The following is a 27,042-nucleotide window of genomic DNA, read 5'->3' on the forward strand; positions in this document are numbered from 1 at the left end:
ACCAGGGACAATGGAGGGAGATGGGAACTTCGAAACAACCTGTATCTCTAGAAAGAAGAGAGAACATATATATCCACTAAACAAGAAAAGTGTGGTAAATAATAATAAATATTTCGGAAAAGAAGAACGGGACTCTTAAATGTAATAGCAGACTGAAACTGAGGAGGAAATGGAAATTATTTTTTAAAAAGTAAGTATAACAGACACTTTAAAAAGATAATAGAAATGTTGGAAGGAGGTTGAAAAACTCTCTAAAAGAAGAACCAAAAGACAAAAAGATGGAAAACAGGAGAGGAAAAAATAAGAAACTTAGAGGATGAACTAGGAAATCTATAGAATTCACAAAGAGACATCTATGGAAATAGAAAAGAGGAAATTATCAAAGAGACAAAAAAATTTCCCAGAGCTAAAGAACATACATTTCTAACTTGAGAGACCATACTGAGTGCCTGCAAATGAAAATTTTAAAATGACATATACTGAGGGAATCTTACTGTGCAATTTTAGAATATCACGATTAAGGAGAAGCTCTGAGAGGAGGAAAATTAAAATGCAAAGCAGGTCACCTGTAAGGATCAGCAGTGGTCCTCCCAGTGTGAACCTCACAGCATCAGTGTCACCTGGGAACTTGGTAGAAATGCAGATTCTCAGGTCACCCTCAGACCTACTAACACAGAAACACTGAGTGTGGGGCTCAACAATCAGTACCTCAGCAGGCCTCTGCCCCACTTCTGATGCCTGCTGCAGTTTAAGAACACTGCTGTTGAGAAGCTGTGTTTCTTCTGCTCCCCAGACTTAACATCCTTGAATGTTGTGACAGAGTAAAACAGTCTTCAGAATCCTAAGGAACAGGATTTCTCGTCTCAGCTCTGTCCACAGCCAGCTGTCAATAAAGACATTACCAAGTATGAAAAAAGAACATGTCTCTGCACTTGATTTTTTAGAAAGCTAGTGAAGGATATACTTCAGGAAAATGAGAATAAACCAAGAAAGACTGGGCAACCAGGCAGTGGGACTCTGACAGGAAAGAAGTCCCCTGCCAAAGTGAGACCAGGTTCTGTAAGAGGCTACGGTTTTATAGGACGGTTCTGTGAAGCCTCTGCAGTGAATCTGGTCATTTGCAGAATTTGTCATCCCAGTCCACAACTCCTTAGAGCTGGAAGAGGACTTTTCCTTCCATTTCCTCCCACTGACAGTGAGAAGATCAGTTCACTCCGTATGGTAGATCAAGACACACAAGTGGGAACAGAATCAGAATCTCCTTGCTGGGGAACTGTGCTATGATCTGCTGCTTCAAAGAGACCCTACTTTTGGCGGGTTGACTGACATGTGGAATCCCAGTGTATGTTCACTTTTTCTGGCTGGAAGCTGTAGTGATGATACTGCTTTCTGATGTACATACGCATCTTGAACCACAGTTTAGGTACATCCTTACTGGCCAATCTAAAGCTTGATCTAGAGTTTTTAAGACTAATCAAGATGTATTTGGTCACTTCATGGTCATGAACCCATTTATTTAATTCTTGAGTTTTGAGAACCAAAGATGAATCAGAGATTTTCTTCTATCACAAGTAAACCACAAGCTTGTGGGAAGACTTAAAGTCACAGATTAGTCACAGCAGTGGTCTGACCTGTGAAAATGACTGTGGAAGACCCTGCCTCAAAAGAGAGGTAGGGAAAAAAATTTTAATTTATTAGAGTTAATTTTTATCGTATATAATTCAGTTATTTCAAATTCAATTGTTCAGTAAGTATCTTGTTTAGGATCCTGGTGTCTTCTAGGACCTGTCCTTAAATTTTGTTTACATGAAAGGACTGAATAGAATGTATATTTGGGGGATCAAAAAAAGGATTGTTTTGTGTGTGGCACAAGGGCATTTTCTACCTATATTCTTTTACCTATATTCTTTTTTCAATCTTGTAAAAGTGAAAGTGTTAGTTGCTTAGTCTTGTCCAACTCTTGTGACCCCATGAACTATAGCCTGCCAGGCTCCTCTGTCCATGGAATTCTCCAGGCAAGAATACTGGAGTGGGGTTGCCATTTCCTCTTCCAGGGGATCTTCCCAACCCAGGGACTGAACCCGGATCTCCTGCATTGCAGGCAGATTCTTTACTGTTGGAGCCACCCGGGCCCTCATTATTGGAGGATCTCTGTATTAAAACTTTGTGGACATCTTTATCGTGTTCTTGATCCCAAAGATAATTATATTTTTCTATTGAACTGGCGTTTAGCTGAAAGAATGGATTCTGTGCTCCTTACAGATCACTAATGCTTCATCAGGAATCTGTCTCCTTGCAGAAGCTTCCTCAATTGGCTTTATCCTTTGATGCTACAGGACCCAGTGGACCAGTCTAAACATGTGTTCTTTTAATGAAACTTCTTAATTATATTTTTAGAAAAAAGATGAGCAGAGACAGTTTATTTTTATCTGCACAGGAGAGGTTCTTTGCTAAAAGAAGCCTAATATAACGGGGTTAGTTATTCCAGCCAAGGTAGTTTTCAAGGAAGCTTTTTTTTTTTTTTTTGGTGGGGATGGGGAGAAAAGAGAGGTTATTTTTGGAAATACAAACGACCTTTAATGTATTTGCAAATGTAATGTTTTCTTTTACAACTTGTAATACCTTTATAAATAGTGTTAAACTGGTGACTTACAAGTTATATATAGCAATCAGCATTTCCTTGGGGCCTGGCCGATTGTCCCAGTTCGTACAGTTAATGTGCTTGTTCCCTGGTTGTATGGAATGACCATGGACTCAGGAATTTGTTGGCTGCAATAACTGAACTAGACTTCATGGATGTGGTCAAAGTAATGTATTCTAAGAAAAGAGGGCATTGCAGCATGTTTAAAAAAAATGGTTTCAGATTAAATTTCACTGCACATATCCTCTCTAAAAGGAAAATGCCACATGTGCATACCTTCTCTAAACAGCCAAACTTGCATGACTTTACACAACAAACTGCAGAACCTTCAGCTGCCTTTATGTTGTCTAACAGGCAGGAGACAGTTGAGACCATTGACAGATATCTCTTATTCACCAAGAAGCTACAGTTTAGTTGGTTTCAGGATTAATTGGTTTCAGGCATTCCAGTGTGATAAAACTTGATATTCTGGTTCCTCACGAAGAGTCTTCCACTCTGGGACTCTGCTCTCCAACTTTGGAAATAAACTAACACAGTTTATGTCCACTTAAGACTGCATGAGGGCTTCCCAGGTGGCTCAGTGCTAAAGAATCTGCCTGCCAACATGGGAGACACAGGTTCAATCCCTGGGTTGGGAAGATCCCCTGGAGAAGGAAATGGTAACCCCCTCCAGTATTCTTGCCTGGAAAATCCCATGGACAGAGGAGCCTGGTGGGCTACAATCCATGGAGTCTGAAAAGAATCAGACACAACTGAGTGACTAACAGTTTTCACACCTTTACATTCTTTGCAGGGTTCAGAGTATGAGAACAAACAGACATATTTCTCACATATGAGAATTACACATTTTGCCATGTTCCTAGGGATTGCAGACATGGAAATGCCATAACTGGGCTATTCTGGTCAGTGGCATCTTACATCTGAGCAAGAGGGGGCCCTAGTCTGCTTTCGAAGGGGACCCCTTGAGGACTCTCGTATACACAAGACAACACACGGGGCAGTGAGTCACGTGGAGGGGAACTGGGTCCCAGTGTCCAGAGGCTGCAGAACTTGAAACCTGAGCCCATATGTCAGTGGAGGAGAAAGCACAGCCTGAGCCCTGCAAACCAGAGGAAGAATGGGGCTATCCCTCACAAAATGGGTGTCCAGGCAGACCACACTGTTCCCCCCATCCCTCCTCTGCACCTCCTCCTGCCTGTCCCCAAGCCCATCTTTCTCCCCACTGCTGCCAGAGTAGCCTCTCCAACACGTCCGTCAGCTGCTGTCAGCCACCACGTGAAGGCCTCTGTCCTCGCCCCTCTGCGTGAGTGATCTTGAGATAAAGGCCAAATGACTAACGTGGTTTACAGGGTCCCACTTGACCTACTCTCGTCTCCTCCCAGCTCCTCACTCTTGTGCTTCCTGTTTCTCCCGTCTCCACTCAGGACCTCCCACCATCAAGGCTTTCTTCCATTTCTTGAAGGGGAAAACGCTTTGCCTTGCTCTCACTTCCTTTTTTTAATATTCCCTTTGTTTATATTTTATTTTAAATTAATTTTTATTGGAGTATGCAGTGTTGAGTTGGTTTCTACTGTACAGCAAAGTGAATCAGCTGTACGTATACATATAGTCCCTCCCCTTTGGATTTCCTTCCCATTTAGGTCACCACAGAGCATTGAGTAGGGTTCCCTGTGCTATACAGTAGATTATCATGAGTCATCTGTTTTATACATAGTACTGTAAATATGTCAACCCAGTCTCCCAATTTGTTCCACCTCCCCTTCCCCTTTGGTATCCATGTTTGTTCTCTGTGTCTGTGACTCTGTTTTTGTTTTGCAAATAAAATCATCTATACCATTTTGCTAGATTCCGCCCACATGCATTAATATACGATATTTATTTTTCTCCTTCTGACTTATTTCACTCTGTTGACAGTCTCTAGGTCCCTTGCTTCTGCTCAGAGCACTGCTGCTGCTGCTAAGTCGCTTCAGTCGTGTCCGACTCTGTGCGACCCCATAGACGGCAGCCCACTAGGCTCCTCTGTCCCTGAGATTCTCCAGGCAAGAATACTGCAGTGGGTTGCCATTTCCTTCTCCAATGCATGAAAGTGAAAAGTGAAAGTGAAGTTGCTTTCTGGGACCCCATGGACTGCAGCCTACCAGGCTCCTCCATCCATGGGATTTTCCAGGCAAGAGTACTGGCCTCCCCTTTGCCAGGGGAAGTTTGCTGGTGCCCACGCCCCTCCCGCCGCTTTTTAGGAGTCTGCCCTTTCGTCTTCACGTGTCCCTGTGGTGGCTGCTTCCTCTTGCCTGCCTGTTCCCCCAACTAGAATTGCAGTGCTGTGAGGTCAGGGATGACATCCCTCTTGTTCTCTGCCAGGCCATCAGCACACTCAGAGCAAATACCACCATATAAAAGTGGTAAGTTGGGTTTGGTTCTGCTTAAAGGTATTTGGCAAAGTAGGCTGAAAAATAAAGTTAGCGACAGAGTGAGACCATCATTGTTGGACCTGAGAAGCCAAGGCTGAAATACCTGGGCCTCCTGTTTTTCCCATGGCCTCTGAGCAGCCTAAGGCCACCATCTGCATTCCAACTGACCCAGCCCCCAAGTCTGTATTTGTCCACAAGGGACTGATTATACTTGACCTCAGCAGTGATGTGACCAAGGAACGCCTTGTACTATCAACAAGCATAAATAACCAAAATATTCGTGGACCTTAAGATGGATTTGCACAAGGCTGAGATGCCTTCCATTGCTAAGAGTACAGGTTTTTGTTCAATGGAAGGATGGCATTTCCGCATTAACTTAAGTAATGGAAAAAGATACACAGTTTTGTTATTTGTTAAAAGATTGCACATCTTCTGCCAAAAATATTATTTAGCTGCAGTGCTTTTAATGTGTTCATTAATTTTGGCATTTATCCATATTTGGAGAAAAATTGAAACTTAGAGTTGAATTGAATCTTTGTCTCCTACAAGTGGTTATTTGTGACCCCACTCTGTTATGAAATACATTTATTTTGAGGATTTTAAGTGATTAAAAAGATTTTTTAAACTCATTTTTTTAAATGTAGTTGTCTTTTTTAAAAACCCTTCTTGTTTGGTAGAGAACAAGTTTGTTTGTTTTTTTAAACTGGTACATATCAGGTGGTTATTTGCCAGTTAATCCGAGAGCTAATATGAAACTGGTATTTGGATTTAATTCAGTTCCATTAGAACAGAGTTAAAATTTTGTGATACAGGGCCCATTATCCTGGCAGTTGTGAGGGATTTTTGTACTGGGACATAGCGCTGACAAAGACGCACTGTACAGGCTCCATTTATAACTGAGCACTTTCACACTGCAATTTAGGAGGTGTGCAGCTCAGGAAATTGCCGGCTTTGGCCCGAGCACACTTTAACTGCAAGGAAAATTTTATTCGTCACTCAAGTAATTGGCAGTTTTAATACCTTGTTCATAATTACCTTATAAACAAACGAATACACAAACCAAAGATTGTGTGGCCTGTTATCTAACTTGTAGCCTTCTTTGAGCAACGTGATAGACACCTGTGGGTCTCCCTCTCCCTCCCACCAATTACTAGTTTGCTCCATTTATTGCGAACCTATGGCTATTTCTTCTTGTTGTTAAATAGAAGCATAGCTCTGCTAGCTAGGCCCAAACAACCTGGGGACCAAAACCAGATGCAGAGTTTGATGGGAGGCAGTGCCTACAGACCAGACAGGGAGGGAAGGAGATGAGAGGGGGTACTTCAGGGTTACTATGCTGTTTGGTGGAGGGGACATCCTGGTAATGCAAACATTGGGGCTAAATGCATTTAAGAGAACATTTTTGTCCCCCGAAATGTGGTTTTTTTTTAAACCCACACACCCTGACCCTGTGGCCCTGTGGCTTGTCTGTTGGACTGAATCCATCTCCGGGACGTAGAAACTGACTAATTGTCTCACTTGCCTTACCCTGTACCTCACAGCTAGATCAAGGGGTTTACATGATGATGAATCCAGATGCGGGAAATGGTCAGAATCAGAGGTCATGGCTGACTTAACTCTAAACAAAGTCTGTTAAGACTTTATGGGAATCTCAGGAGCTTGATAATTGTAACTTATACATGGGACTGCTAATCCCCCTGCCTTTTGCTTAACCTTACTATTTTCACAGAGTTCAGCTATTAGGATATAAATCACCCATGCCTGTTGCCTTATGTAGGATTATTTTTTAAATGGCATTAGATTTTTAGATGACTTGGGTTAAAAAAGACAATTCCCTGACAAGTCCTTAGAGGTAACACATGGAGGTTTTTCAACACTGTTTTGAGAATTTTGTTAGTGCTTTGTTATTGGAATAGATTTAAAATGTATGGCCTGTTTTCTCCCCTACTGGGAAAAGCAGCACCTGACATTTGTAGGTAATTGGGAAGCTGGCCTTCTACTCTGTTGGGTGCCAAACACATGCAAACTCCTGGGTTCCTCTTAATCCACCTGGAGTGAGACCCCATTTCTAGGGCCTCCTTAGTGTTGGCATTGGAGAAGGAAATGGCAGCCCACTCCAGTATTCTTGCCTGGAGAATCCCATGGACAGAGGAGGCTGGCAGGCTACAGTCCATGGGGTCACAAAGAGTCGGACACAACTGAGTGACTGGGCACACAGTGTTGGCATGATGATGGCTCAGTGAGCTGGTGTGCACCCCCAGAGGAGTTTGGAATCAGTAGTTCAGCATTTTTGCAAGTGTGAGAAGTTGCAGGCCCTTCTGGAGGTGCATCTTCATGTAAGCACTTTCATACCAAACTATGTTTGTATTCAATGAAACAGCCTTCAGGGAGTGCTACGGGACCAATAGGGAGTTACTCTGCGAGGTGGGAGAGCTTAGACTTCATAGGTTAAAAGCTATAGTTCCTAATTTAAACACCAGAGAGATGTTGTTATGATTAAATGGCATAATATATGAAAAATGTCTAGCATAGGTCTTGGCTTTTAATATGTCCTCAGTGTTACTAGATTCCTTATATATTCTAAAATGGGCTTCCTGCCCTGCCTGCGAACACAGATGTAAGAGACACAGATTCGATCCCTGGGTTGGGAAGATCCCCTGAAGGGGAGGGCATGGCAACCCACTGCAGTATTCTTGCATGGACAATCCCATGGACAGAGGACCCTGGTGGGCTGCAGTCCATAGGGTCTCAAAGAGTCGGACAGGACTGAAGTGACTTGGCACGCACACATGCACATTCCAAAACTGAGGGGTAGAGACACAGTTTCAAAGGAGCTCACAGTATGGCAGAAGAGACCAACAGCATAAAAAGTGCTGTGTCAGATGCAGCAGAGGATTTTGTGGAAATACACGAGAGGTGCTCCTGTGGTGAGAGGCACATGAATCATAATAATGCAAAAGAACTTAACAATTTACAGACCCAGAAACGTTTTAATGCATCTTTTGTTACCTGAACATTATTGAATGGAGTGTTTCAGTATTAACAAATCTCTGGCCTCGGGCATTAGTATTTGCAAGAATCCTCTGGTCAGAAATATATTAATGAACTCAAAGCACTCTACAAATGTGGCTATTGGTAACAAAGATACACATACAATCTCATGTCTAAATGTTCCTCTTAAGTGAGGTTTACCTAAGACTATGTGTAGAGGTACGCAGATGACACCACCCTTATGGCAGAAAGCAAAGAGGAACGAAAGAGCTTGATGAAGGTGAAAGAGGAGAGTGAAAAAGCTGGCTTAAAACTCAGCATTCAGAAAACTAAGATCATGGCATCCAGTCCCATCACTTCATGGCAAATACATGGGAAACAATGGAAACAGTGAGAAACTTTATTTTTAGGGGCTCCAAAATCACTGCAGATGGTGATTTAATTTTAGACTACAGCCTGAAATTAAAAGAAGCTTGCTCTTTGGAAAAAAAGCTGTGACCAATCTAGACAGCATGTTAAAAACCAGAGACATTACTTTGCCAACAAAGGTCCACCTCGTCAAATCTGTGGTTTTTCCAGTAGTCATGTATGGATGTGAGAGTTAGACTGTAAAGAAAGCTTGAGCACCAAAGAATTGATGCTTTTGAACTGTGGTGTTGGAGAAGACTCTTGAGAGTCCCTTGGACTACAGGGAGATCCAACCAGTCCATCCTAAAGGAAATCAGTCCTGAATATTCATTGGAAGGACTGATGCTGAAGCTGAAACTCCAATACTTTGGCCACCTGATGCAAAGAACTGACTCATTTGAAATAGAACTGCCTTATGATCCAGCAATCCCACTGCTGGGCATACACACTGAGGAAACCAGAAGGGAAAGAGACACGTGTACCCCAATGTTCATCGCAGCACTGTTTATAATAGCTAGGACATGGAAGCAACCTAGATGTCCATCAGCAGATGAATGGATAAGAGAGCTATGGTACATATACACAATGGAGTATTACTCAGCCATTAAAAAGAATACATTTGAATCAGTTCTAATGAGGTGGATGAAACTGGAGCCTATTATACAGAGTGAAGTAAGCCAGAAGGAAAAACACCAATACAGTATACTAACACATATATATGGAATTTAGAAAGATGGTAACAATAACCCTGTGTACGAGACAGCAAAAGAGACAGTGATGTATAGAACAGTCTTATGGACTCTGTGGGAGAGGGAGAGGGTGGGAAGATTTGGGAGAATGGCATTGAAACATGTAAAATATCATGTATGAAACGAGATGCCAGTCCAGGTTCGATGCACAATACTGGATGCTTGGGGCTAGTGCACTGGGACGACCCAGAGGGATGGTATGGGGAGGGATGAGGGAGGAGGGTTCAGGATGGGGAACACATGTATACCTGTGGCGGATTCATTTTGATATTTGACAAAACTAATACAATTATGTAAAGTTTAAAAATAAAATTTAAAAAAAAAAAAAAAGATCCTGATGCTGGGAAAGATTGAAGGCAGGAGGAGAAGGGGATGACAGAGGATGAGATGGTTGGATGGCATCACCAACTCAATGGATGTGAATTTGAGTAAACTCCGGGAGTTGGTGATGGACAGGGAGGCCTGGCGTGCTGCAGTCCATGGGGTCGCAAAGAGTCGGACGTGACTGTGCGACTGAACTGAACTGAACTGAATGCCTAGAAATGGCAGCATGTGACTTACGACATACGAAGTTCCACTTAGAGCCTTCAGATTGTTTCGTTGTCCTTGGGCTGTGAAGAAAAGACCCTTCTGTTTAGGTACACTCTGCCATCATCCAAGCCTCTCTCCCTTGACATTTTATTTTCTCTTGCCTAGTAGATAATCTCAGAAGCCCAAGCTGCCTGGTCTGATATGACAGTTAAGATGGTTTTGCACATCAGTTTGGTTCCTGTTTTCTAGCAAGATTGTCATTTATTGTTGAATCTCCCCCTTGAAAACTGTTGTATTGATGACCGTTTGATAGCTTTGACTTGGCCTTTGTCTTGTTTATGTTTGTTTTTTCATTTGTGGTCTAGTGTAGTGATCTTCAGGAGAACTTTCCACGATAGTGGGGATGTTCTGTATGCGTAGTGATCCATTTGACTGATAGCAGGCAAATGTGGCTATTCAGGACCTGACGTGGCTACTGTGACTATGGAACTGAACTTTAACATTTAATTTTAATTTTAATGTAAAGAGCTATAGTAGCTGTGTGGCTTCCATATTGGACACCATGATCTGGTGTTTAAGACAGTGTCAAGCTTTTTTAAAATCTCCTTGTTCCCAGGGATTGTTTAGACTGGCGTGCTCTTAACTAATACTTTTGTAATATTCAAAACCTTGGAGTATATCCACTGGTTTTGAAGAATACAGCAATGCTTTGAAACTTGTTGTTTCTTAAAGAAAAAGAGATTTGTCCGTGATGGCTTTTAAAAAGCCCAATCTAATGAGTATTTAAGTTCATTTGCCCCTATAGTATGTATACTTTTCAAGGAAAGAAGTAGAAATGGATTAATAGGGAACTAACCAGTGTCCAGAATGCCAACTTCGTGCTAGTCATTTCACATCTCATTTCATAAAAATGATAAGGAAGAAAGACCATTAACAAAATAACAGAAAGAAAAAAATCAGTTTAAATGCATTGCATTCAGATACCCACAGCTGTTAAACACACCCAGATTTATATAGGAATGTTTTTCATATTTCTAACTTTATGGTCTATTATTTAGTGAAACATTGAAGTGACTAAAGAGTTGCTGTTTTAAAAGTGCTCTTTAGAGCAATCAGTTTTCCATATTTGTGAAGAACAAGTTAGAAATAGTATTTTTCACCTTTCAGATTGTTGTACCATTCATCCTGTTATCTGTGCCATTCTTTAAATCCAGAGCTGGAAACAAAATTGTGGAAATATTACCTGAACATCTGAGACAATTTCAGTCCCTTGAAACTTTGGACCTGAGTGGCAATAATATTTCAGAACTTAAAACTGCACTTCCACCCCTACAACTCAAGTATCTGTAAGTCAAGTTGTTTTTAACAAAATTTTCACCTGTGATGAAAATATTGTACTACATTAAAAAAGAAACAACTTTAATGATAGAGACCAGATAGAGACTTTTTTTTTAACCACTGTCTTCATTTACTTTTTACACTTTTGGATTGCAAAAAATGAGATCTCTTTTGACTACTTAGAGGAACCAAGTGCTTCTTTAAAAAATTAATCGAAAGTAAGCCACTGGTGTGTTTTATTAATAAATGAATTTCACAAAAATTAGATAAGCGTCTCTAACAGATGTTTGTAGTCTTCAAATGTTTTATTCACTCTTTCCCTAGAAATATGTGAATCATAGTTGATATTGGCCTTCAGCACCTAAAGAGTTAATTATTTTAATGTCCATTGTAACAAATAATGGCTCAGCCCTCTGAACAAGTGTTTCTGTACAGAGTATGCACGCACTTTAACTTCCCAAAGAGAAACTCAGCTTCAGACTTTCAACAGGTATATCAACAGCAATCGAGTCACATCCATGGAACCTGGGTATTTTGACAATTTGGCTAGCACACTCCTGGTGTTGAAGCTGAACAGGAACCGAATCTCAGCTCTTCCACCCAAGATGTTTAAACTGCCCCAACTGCAACACCTGTAAGTAAAATGTTCTCTTAGATATGGTGTCCTCACCTCCTCTAAACCCTTGGCATCTCCCCCCTAAAATCCACCACGTGGCAGAAGGAGTTTAGAAGCAAGGATGTAGCTACCTTTTCTCTGAGAGCTGGAGGTGTAGAATCTGAATCAGAAAGAGCCTTAGAAGTCACCCAATGCATTCTTCTGCCTGAGAAGGAAGGTTGGGTGTTCCTAAGAGTGGAGGATGTAGTCACTGAACAACCTCCGTACAGAGACATCATGATGGCAGTGAAGATGTGACTGTCCATGGAGCTGCAGATGGCAAGGATAATACCAGCAACTGACTGCAGGGGCCCTGGTAGCTTAAGGAGCTACAAAGAACTGTCTCATTAGTAACGGTGGAGCCCTCTGAACAGGCTCCTACAATATAGTGGTTTTCAGCCTTGGCTGCACATTACAGACACTTGGGGAGCTTATAAAAATCCCAGTGCCCAGGCCACACCCTACACCAATTACATTAGAACCTCTGGGAGTAGGATCCAGGCTTCAATAATTTTTTAAAACTCCCCAGGTATTTCCAGGGTGCCAACAAGATTAAGAATGACTGCCTCAAAGAGAAAGCATTAAACACAGGGCAAATCGTGACAGAGGGAAATCAACTTTTGTAAGCGGTTGAACAGGATAAGCTTGACGATCCTGCTCCTGAATAGACCTCATGTTTTAACATGATATTCAGTACTCCCATTCTGGATAACGTTAAAAACCGATATTAATATGTTTAGTTCTACACTGAATGGACAACAGTTTAGAAACTTCAAGTGCAGTCTGGTGTCCGTGTTTTATCATTCTGAAAATGCATCCCATGTGTCGAAAGGAAATTTGTTCACTGCTAATAAATCAAAATTCTTCTCAATAAAAATGTTTAGAAATTTAAAGTATCTTCTGTAATTTAATGCAGGCTAGTTTAACTGTATTGTCGTATGTCACATTTTATTACTGCCTCCAGAATTTGTCGTATAAGCTAACTGTTTAACATCCAATGCAGTGAACTCAACCGAAACAAGATTAAAAACATAGATGGGCTCACTTTCCAAGGGCTTGGTGCTCTGAAGTCTCTGAAAATGCAAAGAAACGGAGTGACAAGACTTATGGATGGAGCTTTCTGGGGGCTGAGCAACATGGAAATCTTGTAAGTGTGGGTGGTCAGTTCCTGCTCAGGCAGTGTGATCCTGAAATGCTCAGTAAGCTTTCAGCAGCTTTTCTTTGAAATCCTGTGTTACAGCCTCATCATTGATAATTTTATAATATTTAGTTTTGTTTCATGTGTTGTGACTGGGAATGTAGAAGCATAGTATTTTGTCATGATATCTCTGTATAACAAAAGCTACACACCCCACTAGGCATATGTAATAGGTCGTAATCATGTCCCCTTTGAAGAGTCTTGATAATAAACTTAGGATCTTGCTTTTGACTGTCGTCAATATAGGCAGCTGGACCATAACAACCTAACAGAGATTACCAAAGGCTGGCTTTACGGCTTGCTGATGCTGCAGGAACTTCATCTCAGTCAGAATGCCATCAGCAGGATCAGCCCTGATGCCTGGGAGTTCTGCCAGAAACTCAGTGAGCTGTGAGTAGCCTGCTATTCTCCTCAGGTTTGAGAGCAGGAATCATGCCAGAGCATGAGCTTCTTACCACTGATCTGTGAAATTTTCATAACAGAGTTTCCAAGGTGACAGCTTTTTTCTTTTTTGTTCACATGCAACCTAGGCATAGTTTTCTTGTGAGAAGTTGAAGCTAGCTTCAACTTCAGCAACTGCTGTTTCAGTTCTGTGGCACAGGGGCTAAAGCAATGGTGGTGATTTTCAAATAAAAAGATTTTAATTACTAGGATTAGAAATAATGTTTATCTGAGTATTATTAAGAAGGAGGAGTTTTAAAATAAGGATTATTGTGGTAATATATATTACCTGTTTTGTTTTTTCCTACAAATCACTGCTTTGAATTAGAAAATAAAAGCTATTGTTGATTTTTTGTTGTTGTTGTTCGTTTTCTCTTTACAGGGACCTAACGTACAATCACTTATCGAGGTTGGATGATTCAAGCTTCCTGGGCCTAAGCTTGCTAAATACATTGCACATTGGGAATAACAGAGTCAACTACATTGCTGATTGTGCCTTCCGGGGGCTTTCCAGCTTGAAGACTTTGTAAGTTACACATTTTGCAAGTTACACATTTTGCTCTCTGTGTATGAAGCTGATTGGTTCCTAAGCATACCTACTTTTCTCCAAGCAGATTTCCTTTGTTGTGAAGGAAATGTGTACAGCCTCAGAAGAAGTGTCTTAATCTTTCCCAGATCAGTTTGATTAAAATCAGTCATTTCATCCATATGTGCTTCTTAGAGGGATTAGAAGAAACAGTGATCAGATTGGTGAGATGATTACAGTTAGCCTTCTCAGGATCTCCAGGAAGTTGGTAACTGCTCAAGAGGCAAACAATTTTAAATCCACTAATTTTTTCTTCGTAAAAACGCAGATTAAAAATTACCCAGAGCACGAAAGATATATAAAGGGCAGCAAAGGAAGATGCCTGTTTGTGAGACCAGTTCTATCCAGACTTGATCTCTGTCCCAAGAGAAGGAAGAGAGAGTGGGATTAATTGACCTTTGAAAAACCTCTCAAATATTCATTTGAATGTTGTGCAATGGGCTCTGGGTTTTTGCTCTGTCAGAAACTTTTGCTCTGTACACTATTTGAAGCATTACATAATTGAAAAGTATGTTGTATGCTTTGGCAACCTGCTCCTTGTGTGGTTGGAACGGTGGTTTTAAAGTTCACCGTATTTTTCAGGCTATTCAAGTCTTTCAGAATTTAGTCATCTTGATAGAGGAGTTCATAGGACCAGAGTCAACTATCCTAATTTCAGGCAAAAGTGTAAAATGTTGTTGAGGGAGGAGGTCAGAAGTATGTTGAGGAGAAAAAGAGTTTTCTATTGTTTTGAAAGGGACAGAGATGATATGGGGAGTTATGAGGGATTTATTAGAAATTACATGATCTTTGCTTTCTAAGCATGTCTCTAATAGGGAATGCTTCCTTGGTGGCACAGTGGTTTAGAATCCACCTGCCAATGCAGGAGACACTGGCTTGATCCCTTATCCGGGCAGATTTCACATGCCACAGAGCAACTAAACCCATGAGCCACAACAACTGGCCCCTTACTCTAGAGCCCAAGGGCCACAACTGCTGAAGCCCACACACCCTAGAGAAAGCCCAGACACAGCAGTGAAGACCTACCCAGTGCAACTGTAAATTAATTAATTACATAAATAAAAAACCCAATCTCATCTGGGCCACTTTGATTTAAAAAAAAAAAAAAAAAGGCCTGTATCTTTTGTTACATATCTGGTACCAGTTTCAGTATCTTTCCTTTTTAACTAGAGATCTGAAGAATAATGAAATTTCTTGGACCATTGAGGACATGAATGGTGCTTTCTCTGGGCTTGACAAACTGAAGCGCCTGTGAGTATGATTTGCTTCATAATTTGTGTCACTCTTTGACCCAAACATTTTGTTTTTTGTTTTTGGCCATGCTACATGGCTTGAGGGATCTTAGTTCTCCAACCAGGAATTGAACCCGGGGTCACAGCATTTGAAGCCCTGAGTCCAACCACTGGACCACCAGGGTGTTCCCTAAACATTTTATCTTAATCAGACTCAGTTCCACATAAAAGTTGACATCTTTAAAGAGTTGTGAAAAAAGGTGCTTAATCTGGTTGATACCTTTTATCATTTCCCCAAATGACTGCTGTTATACAGGAAGTATATTAATTAGGTTTTCTTCCTTGATTATAGTGCTTTTACTCTGAAACTGGGTTATTGCAGCTGATTTTAATATCCAGATAAGAATTTTCAATTGTCTTGAGAGCTTAGACTCTTGGGATTACTGTTGTGTAAAGGTTAGTGCACTTACTAACTTCAGAATTTGAAATGTCACAGGAATGTTTAAACGAGGTGATCCAGTGACCATTGATCATTGGTGGGTTATCAGTGGATTCCAAGCAGTACAGGATAAAAACATGTTTCTATTTGGCCACAAAATGGCCTTGCAGATGGGCAAATTCTGTGTTTTAAATGAGTAACTTTCAAATTGACATCCATTTAGTTCTAAACTTCTGTGAGTAATGAAGGTATCCATGGAGTGGGTGGGTAAGGAGACAGTCTCCACTGTTACCTGCTTTATTAGTGTTCTGAGACATTTTACTTGGAATAGGTTTCTGCCTCTTTAAAAAAAATCACTGGTTTACCCATCAGAGTAATTTTTGAATACCTATTTTTGCTGGGTTCTCTGTCAAATGCTTTGCAACCATGCTGAACTGAAATCAGTATCATGGATATGTTTTTTAAGGATGTATTTTTTAATTGAAGAAAACAGAATATTCACAAATGGTTTAAAGAGCAGTTCTTTTCATGAGAATTGCACTCCAAAATGGCTTTTTACTAACTGTTCTATTATAACTTTTTTTTTTTTTTTTTTTTTTAAAGAATACTCCAGGGAAACCGGATTCGATCCATTACCAAAAAAGCCTTCACTGGTTTGGATGCATTAGAACATCTGTGAGTAGCAGGAGTTTAGTTACCTTAAAAGACAGTCTGCAATGGTTATCGCCTTATTTGTCATGGAAGATAACACAAACTAGAATGTAATTTTGTTGGTATCCTCTCATATAAAATGTACACATCTATCCATCCTTTGTCTATCTACCTACTTACTTGTCTGTCTATACCTGTATGAAAGTGTAAGTGCACAGATACATGTTTCTTTTGCATTTAAGGGTGTTTCTTTCCATCATTTTGGGGTTTTCTTTAGTTATGTTTCTCAAGCAGTGGCATATTTAATTTTTTTTAAAAAACTACTATTTCTTACGTACCCACTGCACATCAAGCATTATGTCAGGTATTTATATTTTTCAATCCTCACGAGAAAACTATTTAACAGCTATTGTTATTTCAATTTTTAAGTTAAGACATGGAGGTTCTAAGAGTTCCTTCCTTAAATTGAAGAGTTAAGAGGGTTACTTGCAAGATCAATAAAGACGATTCCCAGCCCCCCAACCCCAGTTCCTGCCCGTGACTGGAGAGTTGTAACACTACTTGGAGAACTTTTGTTTGTTGTTGCTGTTGTTTAATTATAAAAAGCATGCAGCCTGTTTTTCCTTCTTTTATTCTTTCTCATTCTCTTTTGCTACTGACCTCTAAGTTAGCAGCTGGCAGGAGCTGGGCTCAAACCAGGGCAGCCTCTCCCATCATAGCAGCTGTCTCCTTCACAACCTCTGCCTGCCCGGGAGCTGGAGGCACACATTTCTGAAATGACAGTTAGGGACACAGATGTTTTCAGGTACAAAGAGCGGAAGCTAGCCAGCTTCAGTGGGAGTCAACACCTGCAGGAGTACAGAGCGCCAGCTTCTGATAACCATGGGTGAATGTATGTATTGATATGTACAGTGGGAGTCTGGAGCAGTATACAGTGTGTCCAGCCTGACTTGTAATGTTTATAGCCGAAGGTTTTATTATCTATTAACCTGGACAGTAGAAGTTATTTAAAATACACAATTGGTTTGTACCGTCACTGGTGCTGTGTGCATAGTTATTATCTGCACCACTTTCTTGTCATCTTCCCCTTGAGCCCTGGGTTGCAGAAAGCTCTGGACGGCCAGCCATGGCAGCAGTACCGCAGTCCGGGTTACAGTGGGGTGACTGTGCAGAGCAAAATTTGGAAGGGCGGGCCAGTATTGCTGGGCTTCCTGAAACAAGTTATTTTCAAAGGGAAACTAGCCAAAAGGGTTTGTCATCTGAGCCTTGCACTTTTGGGAAAGTGAAATTAGTGGATCCGTGGAGCATTAACTTCTCCTTCAGTTTCCTAAACCTTCATAACTCTGCCAGCGTCTTTCTTTGCCCACGTTTGGGACCTTGATTCTGTCTTCTCTTGCCCCTCATCTCATTCAGAATCCCCTTTGTCCACTCTGAATCCTGTAAAAGAAAACAGAGTAGTACAGGCGGGGAGGACTTTAATTCAGACTGCTTGTTAGCACCAGTGGGAAAAAAAATCAGCCCAGAATATTCTCTCATTTTATGAACGTCCTGCCTGAAGTGGTTGTTGGTTTGTTTGTTTGTTCTAGTAAGTACCTCTTGTCTGAACACCTACCTGTCTCCCCATTAGTAAGTTGTATGTATCAGGAGAGGCTAGTGACTAAGAACGTCCGTTTTGAAATTGAAAATAATTGAGTTCAAATCTTATCTGCCCCTTTCATGCCGAGCCAAGGTGGTTATACCATCTTCTTTTTTGTGTTGCTGTGAGGAATAAAATGTAATAATGTGTAAACAAAAATCACTTAACGTGGTTGCATGTCATAGAAGATATTCTATACGTGATGGTTTTTTAAAAGCATAATTATGAGGAATTTTAAATGTGTATTTAAGTTTCTAAAGTTTACTAATTTGAATAATGAGAAATACAAGAAAATAACACGGCAGAACAGGTTAGGCCCTTAAGAGTCAAAAAATCTGTATATGGTGATATAAAATCTCTCTCACCCTAACGGAATCTGCCTCTGAATCAGATATCCTTGTTCTTGAACACAAGCCTCCTGATGAGTCCTCGGATCACCCTATCTGTGCATTTCAGCACATAGAGTATTTGGGGGGTGGGTTGGGGGTAGGCAGCATGGGCCCAGCCTGTGCCTGCAGGCACACAGCGACTGTAATTCCCTCTCATGTATTTGATTTGGTGGCTTTTTCAGAGACCTGAGTGACAACGCAATCATGTCATTACAAGGCAATGCTTTTTCACAAATGAAGAAGCTTCAACAACTGTAAGCATTTCTTTTCTTTCCAAGAGTTTTCACGTAAAGCATTGAGGGGCCGACTGTCAAGGGATGGGGCATCCTGGATTATGTATCTGTAGAAAGCATGTGGCACGTTCATCACATTACTTAACTTTTATTACCAGAAAGCAGGAGGAGTGGGGTTTTTGTTCCATTTGTTGCAAAGAGGAGTTTCTTTTTCTCAGATACGCGATTTAAATTTGTGAGACCCAGTATAGTGCAATGCCTCATCATCGTAACCAGTTGTCAGTACTGAGATATTTTCAGCGTTGCTATACTTCTGTCTCTCCCATCAATAAGAACAGCACCACCACCAACAACAAAATAGTGCTAGTTCCCTGCCTTGCATTTTAAGATGCACTATAGAATATTTATTCCATGGGATGTGTGTATTTGGTTTCTCCATTCAATGCTTTGTTAATATTTACTTGAATTTAGTTTACTTGTAGAAATCTGCATTTCATACAAAACAGATTGAATGTAATTACTCTACTCAGGCACTTAAATACATCAAGCCTTTTGTGCGATTGCCAACTGAAATGGCTCCCACAGTGGGTGGCGGAAAACAACTTTCAGAGCTTCGTAAATGCCAGTTGTGCCCATCCTCAGCTGTTGAAGGGAAGAAGTATTTTTGCTGTTAGTCCAGATGGCTTTGTGTGTGGTGAGTGGAACTGTGGTCTTTGCCTTTTATTCATTTTTCTTTTTTTTCCTCCCATTTGTCCAAAGAATGGATTTGCATAAATTTATATACCCTAAATGAGCTCTTATTTCTGCTGAGGTAGATGAGAATGGATCTGTAGTTTGCTGATGATTGCAGTTTTTATTTTTTTTCTGTAATTTCTTCCTCTTTGTGTTGGCATCAGGGTGGTCTGGTGGAAAGAGAGTGATGTTATCTTGAGAGAATTGGAGGATAGCAGCAACCCTACTACGTAATTGCAGGTCCCTAAATCTCAGTCTTCTAATCTGTGAAATGGGAATACTGCTGTCTGCCCTCCCCAGATCCAGGGGTTATTGAGAGGTTCTCTTGAGTTCAGTGAAGAGACTGACTTGAATCTTGTGCAGATGTTTACAGGGAATAGAAAGAGACAATTATTAGCTAGTGATTTATAGACTACTAAAAATTTTATTGTCATTGTTCAGCCGCTAAGTCGAGTCCAACTCTTTGCAACCCCATGGACTGCAGTATATCAGGCTCCTCTGTCCTCACCTGTCTCCCAGAGATTGCTCAGATTCATGTCCATTGAGTCACTGTTGCTATCTAAAATTTTACTGTTGGTGAGTAAAACATTACAAGTAACAGAAGGTTTGAGTTTATTATAAATAAATTTAAGGTCCATTGTTTTATTACACATCTAAGCCTCTTAGCATAGATGTCTGCTTACCCAATTTCAGAGAGCTAGTTAGCAGATCTGGCTCAGATACCCAGGTTTCCATCTCTCTGGTGCAGTCTCCTGTTTACTGCATTCAGTTCAGTTCAGTTCAGTCGCTCAGTCGTGTCCAACTCTTTGCGACCCCATGAATCGCAGCACCCCCGGCCTCCCTGTCCATCACCAACTCCTGGAATTCACTCAGACTCAGGTCCATCGAGTCAGTGATGCCATCCAGCCATCTTATCCTCTGTCGTCCCCTTCTCCTCCTTCCTCCAATCCCTCCCAGCATCAGAGTCTTTTCCAATGAGTCAACTCATTTGCCTTTAAATTTTATTTAAAACTGCTTTGCCTACAATTGTTTAGTTAACTACAAGAAAAACTTTTTTTTTTTGCATTGCTTCATTAAGTGGTGCCAACAGTTTCTGCAAATAAAATATCTGATGTAGCTTTTGGATCTAAATAAGCATTTGGCATTCGTTTGTAAGGGCCTAAGCTATTCCTTTTCCGTGGTCTTTATTTCTGAGTTCTCTAGTCTCAAGATACAACTGTTACTTTGAGAAATACATAGGTGTAGGTGTGTGTTTTTGTGTGTGTCACATCCATGGATTTTTCACTCCCTCCATTGTGAATCTGAACCTTGATTTACCAGATGAGAATTCTAGAACAGTCCTACAGAAAAAGAAACCATCCTGGTTACAACATGCAGGTGTGGCATTGGAAATTAGCTGCATTGGAGTTGTCAAAGGGTTCTCCATACCCTGTTCATACACACACATACACACACACACACACACACACACATGCGTGCATCATTTTTTCAGTGCACCCAAATAATATATTTGGTTGATTTAAGATGCTTCCTTCTGGGTGTGGACCATCTCTGAGAAACTGAAGTTCAGAAAGGTAACTTTTCCAAAAAGTAACAGAACTAAATATAACTGTTTGTAATGACAGAGCTGCTTATCTGTAATTCTAATGTAGCTCTGACAGTGCAGTGCAGCGGCCTGATGGACTGTCCACCCTAAACTCCAGGCTGGAACCAGGGGCCCACAGAGAGCTTGAGGGATGCTTTGTCTTTCACTGCAGGTTTGTTTTCTCCTGCTCTACCTAAAAATGACTGCTCTTTGGGTTTCCTCGTGGCTCAGATGGTAAAGAATTTGCCAGCAATGCAGGAGACCCAGGCTCTATCCCTGGGTCAGGAAGATCCCCTGGAGAAAGGACTGGCTGCCCACTTCAGTATTCTTTCCTGGAGAATTCCATGAACAGAGGAGCCTGGCGGGCTGCAGTCCATGGAGTCTCAAAGAGTTGGACACGACTGAGTGACTAACACTTAATAAGAGTTCTAGTTTTGGTAAATGGAATGTTTATTGCTGTCTTTAGTGATACGGATTATCATAATTGAAATTAGATTTCTTATTTTTTTGCTTCTTATTTGTGGAGAACATGGGGGAAAATGCAGTTCCTGATAGTGGCATTTAAAGGTGATCCATGAGCCTGAACGTGTCTTAACCAATTTCTTCTTGTATTTCTGCAAGAAAAAAAAAAAGAAGACAGGAGGTCTGGAGTAAACTGTATTCCAAAATATCAGTCTCCTCTCAGTTGGTGATGTGTAAATAGGTCTCAGTCTCTATTTGGAATGAATGAATGACTTTATACACTCTCTCCCAGCCTGTTGTTTCAACACTGGGACTGCTAGTCCATCTGTGAAACATACACAAAGTGTAAAACCTAAGCCACTGTTTGTTTTGAGTTTCTTGGTGTTCCAATCTGAGTAGCATTTGGACTCTCAAGCTTTAAAGCTGTTTTGTTTCTTCCTCTCCATTTTGAACAGATGATTTTCCTAAACCCCAGATCACGGTTCAGCCAGAAACGCAGTCGGCGATAAAAGGTTCCAATTTGAGTTTTATCTGCTCGGCTGCCAGCAGCAGTGACTCCCCAATGACTTTCGCTTGGAAAAAAGACAATGAACTACTGCACGATGCTGAAATGGAAAATTATGCACACCTCCGGGCCCAAGGTGGCGAGGTGATGGAGTATACCACCATTCTTCGACTCCGTAACGTGGAATTTACCAGTGAAGGGAAATACCAGTGTGTCATCTCCAATCACTTCGGTTCATCCTACTCTGTCAAAGCCAAGCTCACAGTAAATAGTATGTGATCTGACTTTTCCTCTTGCATTTAAAGATACGTTTTTATGAAACAGAAAGTACCTGGTCTCTTCTCTTTCTCTTATTGCCAACCCTGTCCTCTGCTCTCAGAGTCCTCCACCTAAACCCTGCCTTTCCCTACCTCTCAACTCCACATTATTAATATTCTTGGTATGTGTGCCTGAGCTAGCTGTTCTTGTATTGAAGACCCCATGCTTATAACCCAGATAAACCATACACTTTTTGTTCTTTGAGAGTTCGTGGTGTGCTTGATCTGATGAGGAAGACCATGAAGAACAGAGTTAAAGGATATCACCTTTTTCTAAAACTCAGATATAGTTGATTTATAGTTTTGTGTTAGTTTCAGGTATGCAATAAAGTGATTCAGTTATATGTATATTTTTTCAAATTATTTTCCATTATAGGTTATTACACGATATTGAATATAGTTCCCTGTGTTTTATGGGAAATCCTAGATGCTTATCTGTTTTATGCTGTTGGTATCTGTTAATCCCATTCTCCTAGTTTATCTCTCAGCCCCTTTCCCCTTTGGTAACCATAAGTTTGTTTTCTGTGTTTGTGAGTCTGTTTGTTTTATATACGTGGATTAATTTGTGTTATTTGTTTAGGTTCCAGATATAGGTGATATAGTCTTTGTCTGTCTGACTGACTTCACTAGTATGAGAATTTCTAGGTCCCCGCCCATGTTGCTGCAAATGACATTATTTCATTCTTTTTTAATGACTCCTAGTCCGTTGTATGTATATACCACATCTTCTTAAATCATCTGCTGAAGGGTACTTGGCTTGTTTCTATGTCTTTGTTATTGTAAATAGCACTGCTGTGAACATTGGAGTACATGTATCTTTTAGAATTCGAATTTTCGTCTTTTCTAGACATGTGCCCAAGGAGTGGAATTTCTGGGTCGTCATAAGGTCACCGTGTTTTTAGTTTTTTAAGAAACCTCCATACTGTTTTCTGTAGTGACTGCACCAGTTTACATTCCCATCAACAGAACACACCACCTTTAGCTTAGAGATCTCGGTTTGAGTCCTGCCTCTCCTGCTGTCAGCTGTGGGACTTCAGCAAGTTGCTTAACCTCTCTGTATCTCCATTTCTACATCTTTCAAATAGGAATAATAGTACCTACCTTATAGAGGTATACTTGTGAAATAAACTGATTTGTGTAAAGGACTCAGCAGAATGCCTGGAATAGAGTAAGTGCTCAGTAGATGCAGTAAGCAATTAGCTGCTGCTGCTGAGATGTCTCAGCCTGTGCTTTGTGTGGCAAGTAGACAGTTTTGAAGTTTATCATTTCATTGTTTTTATTGTCCATAGTAGAAGATATGGCTCATTGATGTGTTCATTCCACAAATAACTGCTGAGGCCTGACACATAGAACAGAAAATTGTAGGGTAAAATGCATGTCTAAAGTCATAGAATGTTAGAGCCAGGAGGAACTTTAAAAAAAAATAAAGAGTGGCTAGGGTACAGACAGATGAACTGATTTGCCTAAGGTCTCATAGATAATTATTAAGGAAACTAAGTGGCTGGAAAATAGCAGAAAGACCATCAGTGTGAAGCTCAGGTGACCTGTTTCATCCTGACTCGGTCATTTCTGTACCTGTGTAACCTTGAGGAGCTTCTTGATCACTCCATCTCTTGCAGTTGGAAACAACCCCTGTCTCACTATGTCAGGGACATTTGCAAGTATCCCAAAAAAGCGGGGGCTGAGGGGGGGATGAAAATGAACCCCCTAACTCCAGAATGCTAATGCCCCCATGTTGTATTTCTTATTTCAGTGCTTCCTTCGTTCACCAAAACCCCCATGGACCTCACCATCCGTGCCGGGGCCATGGCCCGCTTGGAGTGCGCTGCGCTGGGACACCCAGCCCCTCAGATAGCCTGGCAGAAAGACGGGGGTACGGACTTCCCGGCCGCGAGGGAGAGACGCATGCACGTGATGCCTGAGGATGATGTGTTCTTCATTGTGGATGTGAAGATAGAGGACATCGGGGTGTACAGCTGCACCGCCCAAAACAGTGCCGGCAGCATTTCCGCAAATGCAACTCTGACTGTCCTCGGTGAGTGGATGCTTTCAGATTCTGTGATGCATATTAGTCCTTAGGATACCAGCTCACCCAAAGGCCCTAAGAAGTGCCAGAACTCGGAACGGGGAGGGCTGATCTGTAGGACAGTGCCCTTTCCTGGAGGCGACACTGGCTTCTCAGAAGCTTTCAGGTCGGGGAATACATCACACCTTCAGACCTGTGGGCAGTGAGATGAATCTGCCCCCTCCCTTCTGAGGAGGGAGAAGAGTAATGCTTTGATGCTCTCCCTTTTTTCTGGAATTACCTTTCTCTACTCTTTCCATTATACAATCTGTACTTAAAGTCTTAACAGTTTAAAGAATATAAAAAAAAAAAAATAAGTATCTGAATAAATTCAGAGGGGCCTCTTTTCCTCAGCCTCCCATACCACTCTGGAAATGAGTTCATCCTTTATCATTTACTTTGTTGTTCTTCAGTCACTCAGTTGTGTCCAGCTCTTTGCAACCCCATGGGCTGCAGCACGTCAGTCTTCCCTGTCCTTCCCCATCTCCTGGAGTTTGCTCAAACTCATGTCCATTGAGTTGATGATGCCATCCAACCATCTCATCTTCTGTCTTCCCCATGTCTTCATGCTCTCAATCTTTCCCAGCATCAGGATCATTTACCTAAATAGATGCCTTCTAAAAATGTGAGCATGTTAATCATATATGTATATCTTTGAAAGAGTAAATCAGGGTAAACCTTATGAACACCAAATAATAAAAGTAAATTATTTTCAGAATTTTAATACAGGTGGGGACATCTAGCACTAGAAAGTTTCCCTTTAAAAATTTAAACATTCTGATGTTTTTCATCCATCAACACACCCTTGTGCTTAATATTATTTTTATGCATTTTCTATTTCTAAAATATGTCTAAAATGTTTTGCTTTGCCTGACTTCCATCATTCCCCAACCTTGCCAAGAATGAGGGAGACTAAGTGAGAAACAGTAAATATTATCCTTAACTGGTGTTATAAGGAGATGACAGCCAAGTGATGAAAATGAAAGCCCAGATGTCATCCATGTTCAAGGTTTTAAAGAGGCATGGGCGTGAAGCTGTGGGAGAATCCAGTTTCAGCTCCCCTTTGAATAAATCGAAGCATGAGGTCTTATGCTGTGTAAACCCTAACTTCATGTCAGAGATTAAAAGCCTAACTTGTCATTTCAGAGACACCGTCGTTCTTGCGGCCCCTGTTGGATCGAACTGTAACCAAGGGGGAAACGGCTGTCCTGCAGTGCATTGCAGGGGGGAGCCCTCCCCCCAGGCTGAACTGGACCAAGGATGACAGCCCCTTGGTGGTCACCGAAAGACACTTCTTCGCAGCAGGCAACCAGCTGCTAATCATTGTGGACTCTGACATCAGCGATGCCGGGAAGTACACGTGTGAAATGTCTAACACCTTAGGCACTGAGAGAGGCCACGTGCGCCTCAGCGTGATCCCCACCCCAACCTGCGACTCCCCTCAGATGACGGCCTCGTCCCTGGATGACGACGGCTGGGCCACTGTGGGCATCGTGATCATCGCGGTGGTTTGCTGCGTGGTGGGCACGTCACTCGTGTGGGTGGTCATCATCTACCACACACGGCGGAGGAACGAAGACTGCAGCATCACCAACACAGGTGTGTCCACAGAAGCCTGGCACGGGGCGCAGGAGTCGTGTGTGTGTTTGTCCCGCCGAGATTTGCTTCTGAGTGTGTCTGTCGCAATCTGAGGCCACGTCACAAGGGTGACTCATTTGTTTCAAGCTGGGCAACTATGGTTAGCTAAAAATAACACCCCGGCCCAGAATAAAGCTGATGGCTAAAGATGAGTGCTTTTTGTCGGAACTTCATCAGAACAGCATGTGGGCTGTGAAAGCCCATGCAGAGCTTCGGGTAGCGCACACCCTCAGATGCTGGTGGAGGGCCAGAAACAGCCTTCAGTCATGAGGCTTACCCTCGGCCATTGTCTTGGCCCTTGCCAGCACATGTGCATGTGTGTGTGTGCAGGCATCTAGGATAAAGGGACTTTGATTGTATAGGCAAACTCTTGTATCACTGAATAATACAAAGTCAGGAATATGGCAGAAATCAAGCTTAGATAGTATCTAAAATACTGTCTCATGAAAATTATTTTTATCTTTGTAAGCATTTGTTGTCTTTGAAAGTTGGGAGGAGTGGGACTTCCCTGGTGGTCGAGAGGTTAAGAATCCATCTTCCAGTGCAGGGGGCTCAGGTTCGATTCCTGGTCAGGGAACTGAGATCCCCACATGGCGCAGGGCCACTAAGCCCATGTGCCACAACTAGGGAAGCTTGGACAATGCACCGAAGAGCCTGTGCACTGCAGCGAAAACCCAGTGCAGACAAAAATTTAAAAAAATAAAATAGAAGTAAATTTGAGAGGAGGATCCCACAGCCCACAAAGCAGAAAATCAGCTGAGGTGCCCCAGAGCAGCAGAGCCCTGGTGTGCTGTCCATCAAGACGGTTTTGCAAGGGTAGATTGATTTGATTTAAACAGAAAACAAAACAAAAGCTTATATACCATTCATCGGGGGAGCCTGTGTGGCAGTTGTGACCATTCTTGGTTCATAGAACACTGTTGTTGATTACAGATGAGACCAACTTGCCAGCTGATATCCCGAGTTATTTGTCATCTCAGGGAACATTAGCGGACAGACAGGACGGGTACATCTCCTCAGAAAATGGAAGCCACCACCAGTTCGTCACTTCTTCTGGAGGCGGATTTTTCTTACCACAGCACGATAGTAATGGTACGTGTTTAAAACGGAACATGGGCTATTGGCATTTTGAAATAACCCTTTGGAAAGTTCAAATACGATGTTAATTTCCACAGGGAATTGATAGACTCATATATTTAGGACCTGGCCCAA

General features: G+C 41.6%; 1 protein-coding gene across 5 annotated transcripts in view; it reads left to right on the forward strand.

Moving 5' to 3' along the window:
* The window catches only part of LRIG3 (leucine rich repeats and immunoglobulin like domains 3), a 53,102-nt gene that overhangs the window by 21,584 nt on the left and 4,476 nt on the right, over nucleotides 1-27,042 (forward strand). For all 5 annotated transcript variants that reach the window (XM_086403931.1, XM_086403927.1, XM_086403928.1 and 2 more), the window contains 13 exons: nucleotides 10,943-11,074; nucleotides 11,557-11,700; nucleotides 12,725-12,868; nucleotides 13,166-13,309; nucleotides 13,743-13,886; nucleotides 15,117-15,197; nucleotides 16,221-16,292; nucleotides 18,476-18,547; nucleotides 19,057-19,220; nucleotides 21,761-22,081; nucleotides 23,881-24,162; nucleotides 25,339-25,791; nucleotides 26,764-26,922. In XM_086403931.1, coding sequence (XP_086260057.1) covers nucleotides 10,943-11,074; nucleotides 11,557-11,700; nucleotides 12,725-12,868; nucleotides 13,166-13,309; nucleotides 13,743-13,886; nucleotides 15,117-15,197; nucleotides 16,221-16,292; nucleotides 18,476-18,547; nucleotides 19,057-19,220; nucleotides 21,761-22,081; nucleotides 23,881-24,162; nucleotides 25,339-25,791; nucleotides 26,764-26,922 — 2,312 coding nt within the window. The remainder of the gene's footprint in view (nucleotides 1-10,942; nucleotides 11,075-11,556; nucleotides 11,701-12,724; nucleotides 12,869-13,165; nucleotides 13,310-13,742; nucleotides 13,887-15,116; nucleotides 15,198-16,220; nucleotides 16,293-18,475; nucleotides 18,548-19,056; nucleotides 19,221-21,760; nucleotides 22,082-23,880; nucleotides 24,163-25,338; nucleotides 25,792-26,763; nucleotides 26,923-27,042) is intronic.

Source organism: Bos grunniens, chromosome 5 (genome assembly GCF_055505025.1).
Source record: "Bos grunniens cultivar Pamir isolate PY7600 chromosome 5, Bosgru_T2T1.0, whole genome shotgun sequence".
In the NCBI taxonomy this organism is placed as follows: domain Eukaryota; kingdom Metazoa; phylum Chordata; class Mammalia; order Artiodactyla; family Bovidae; genus Bos; species Bos grunniens.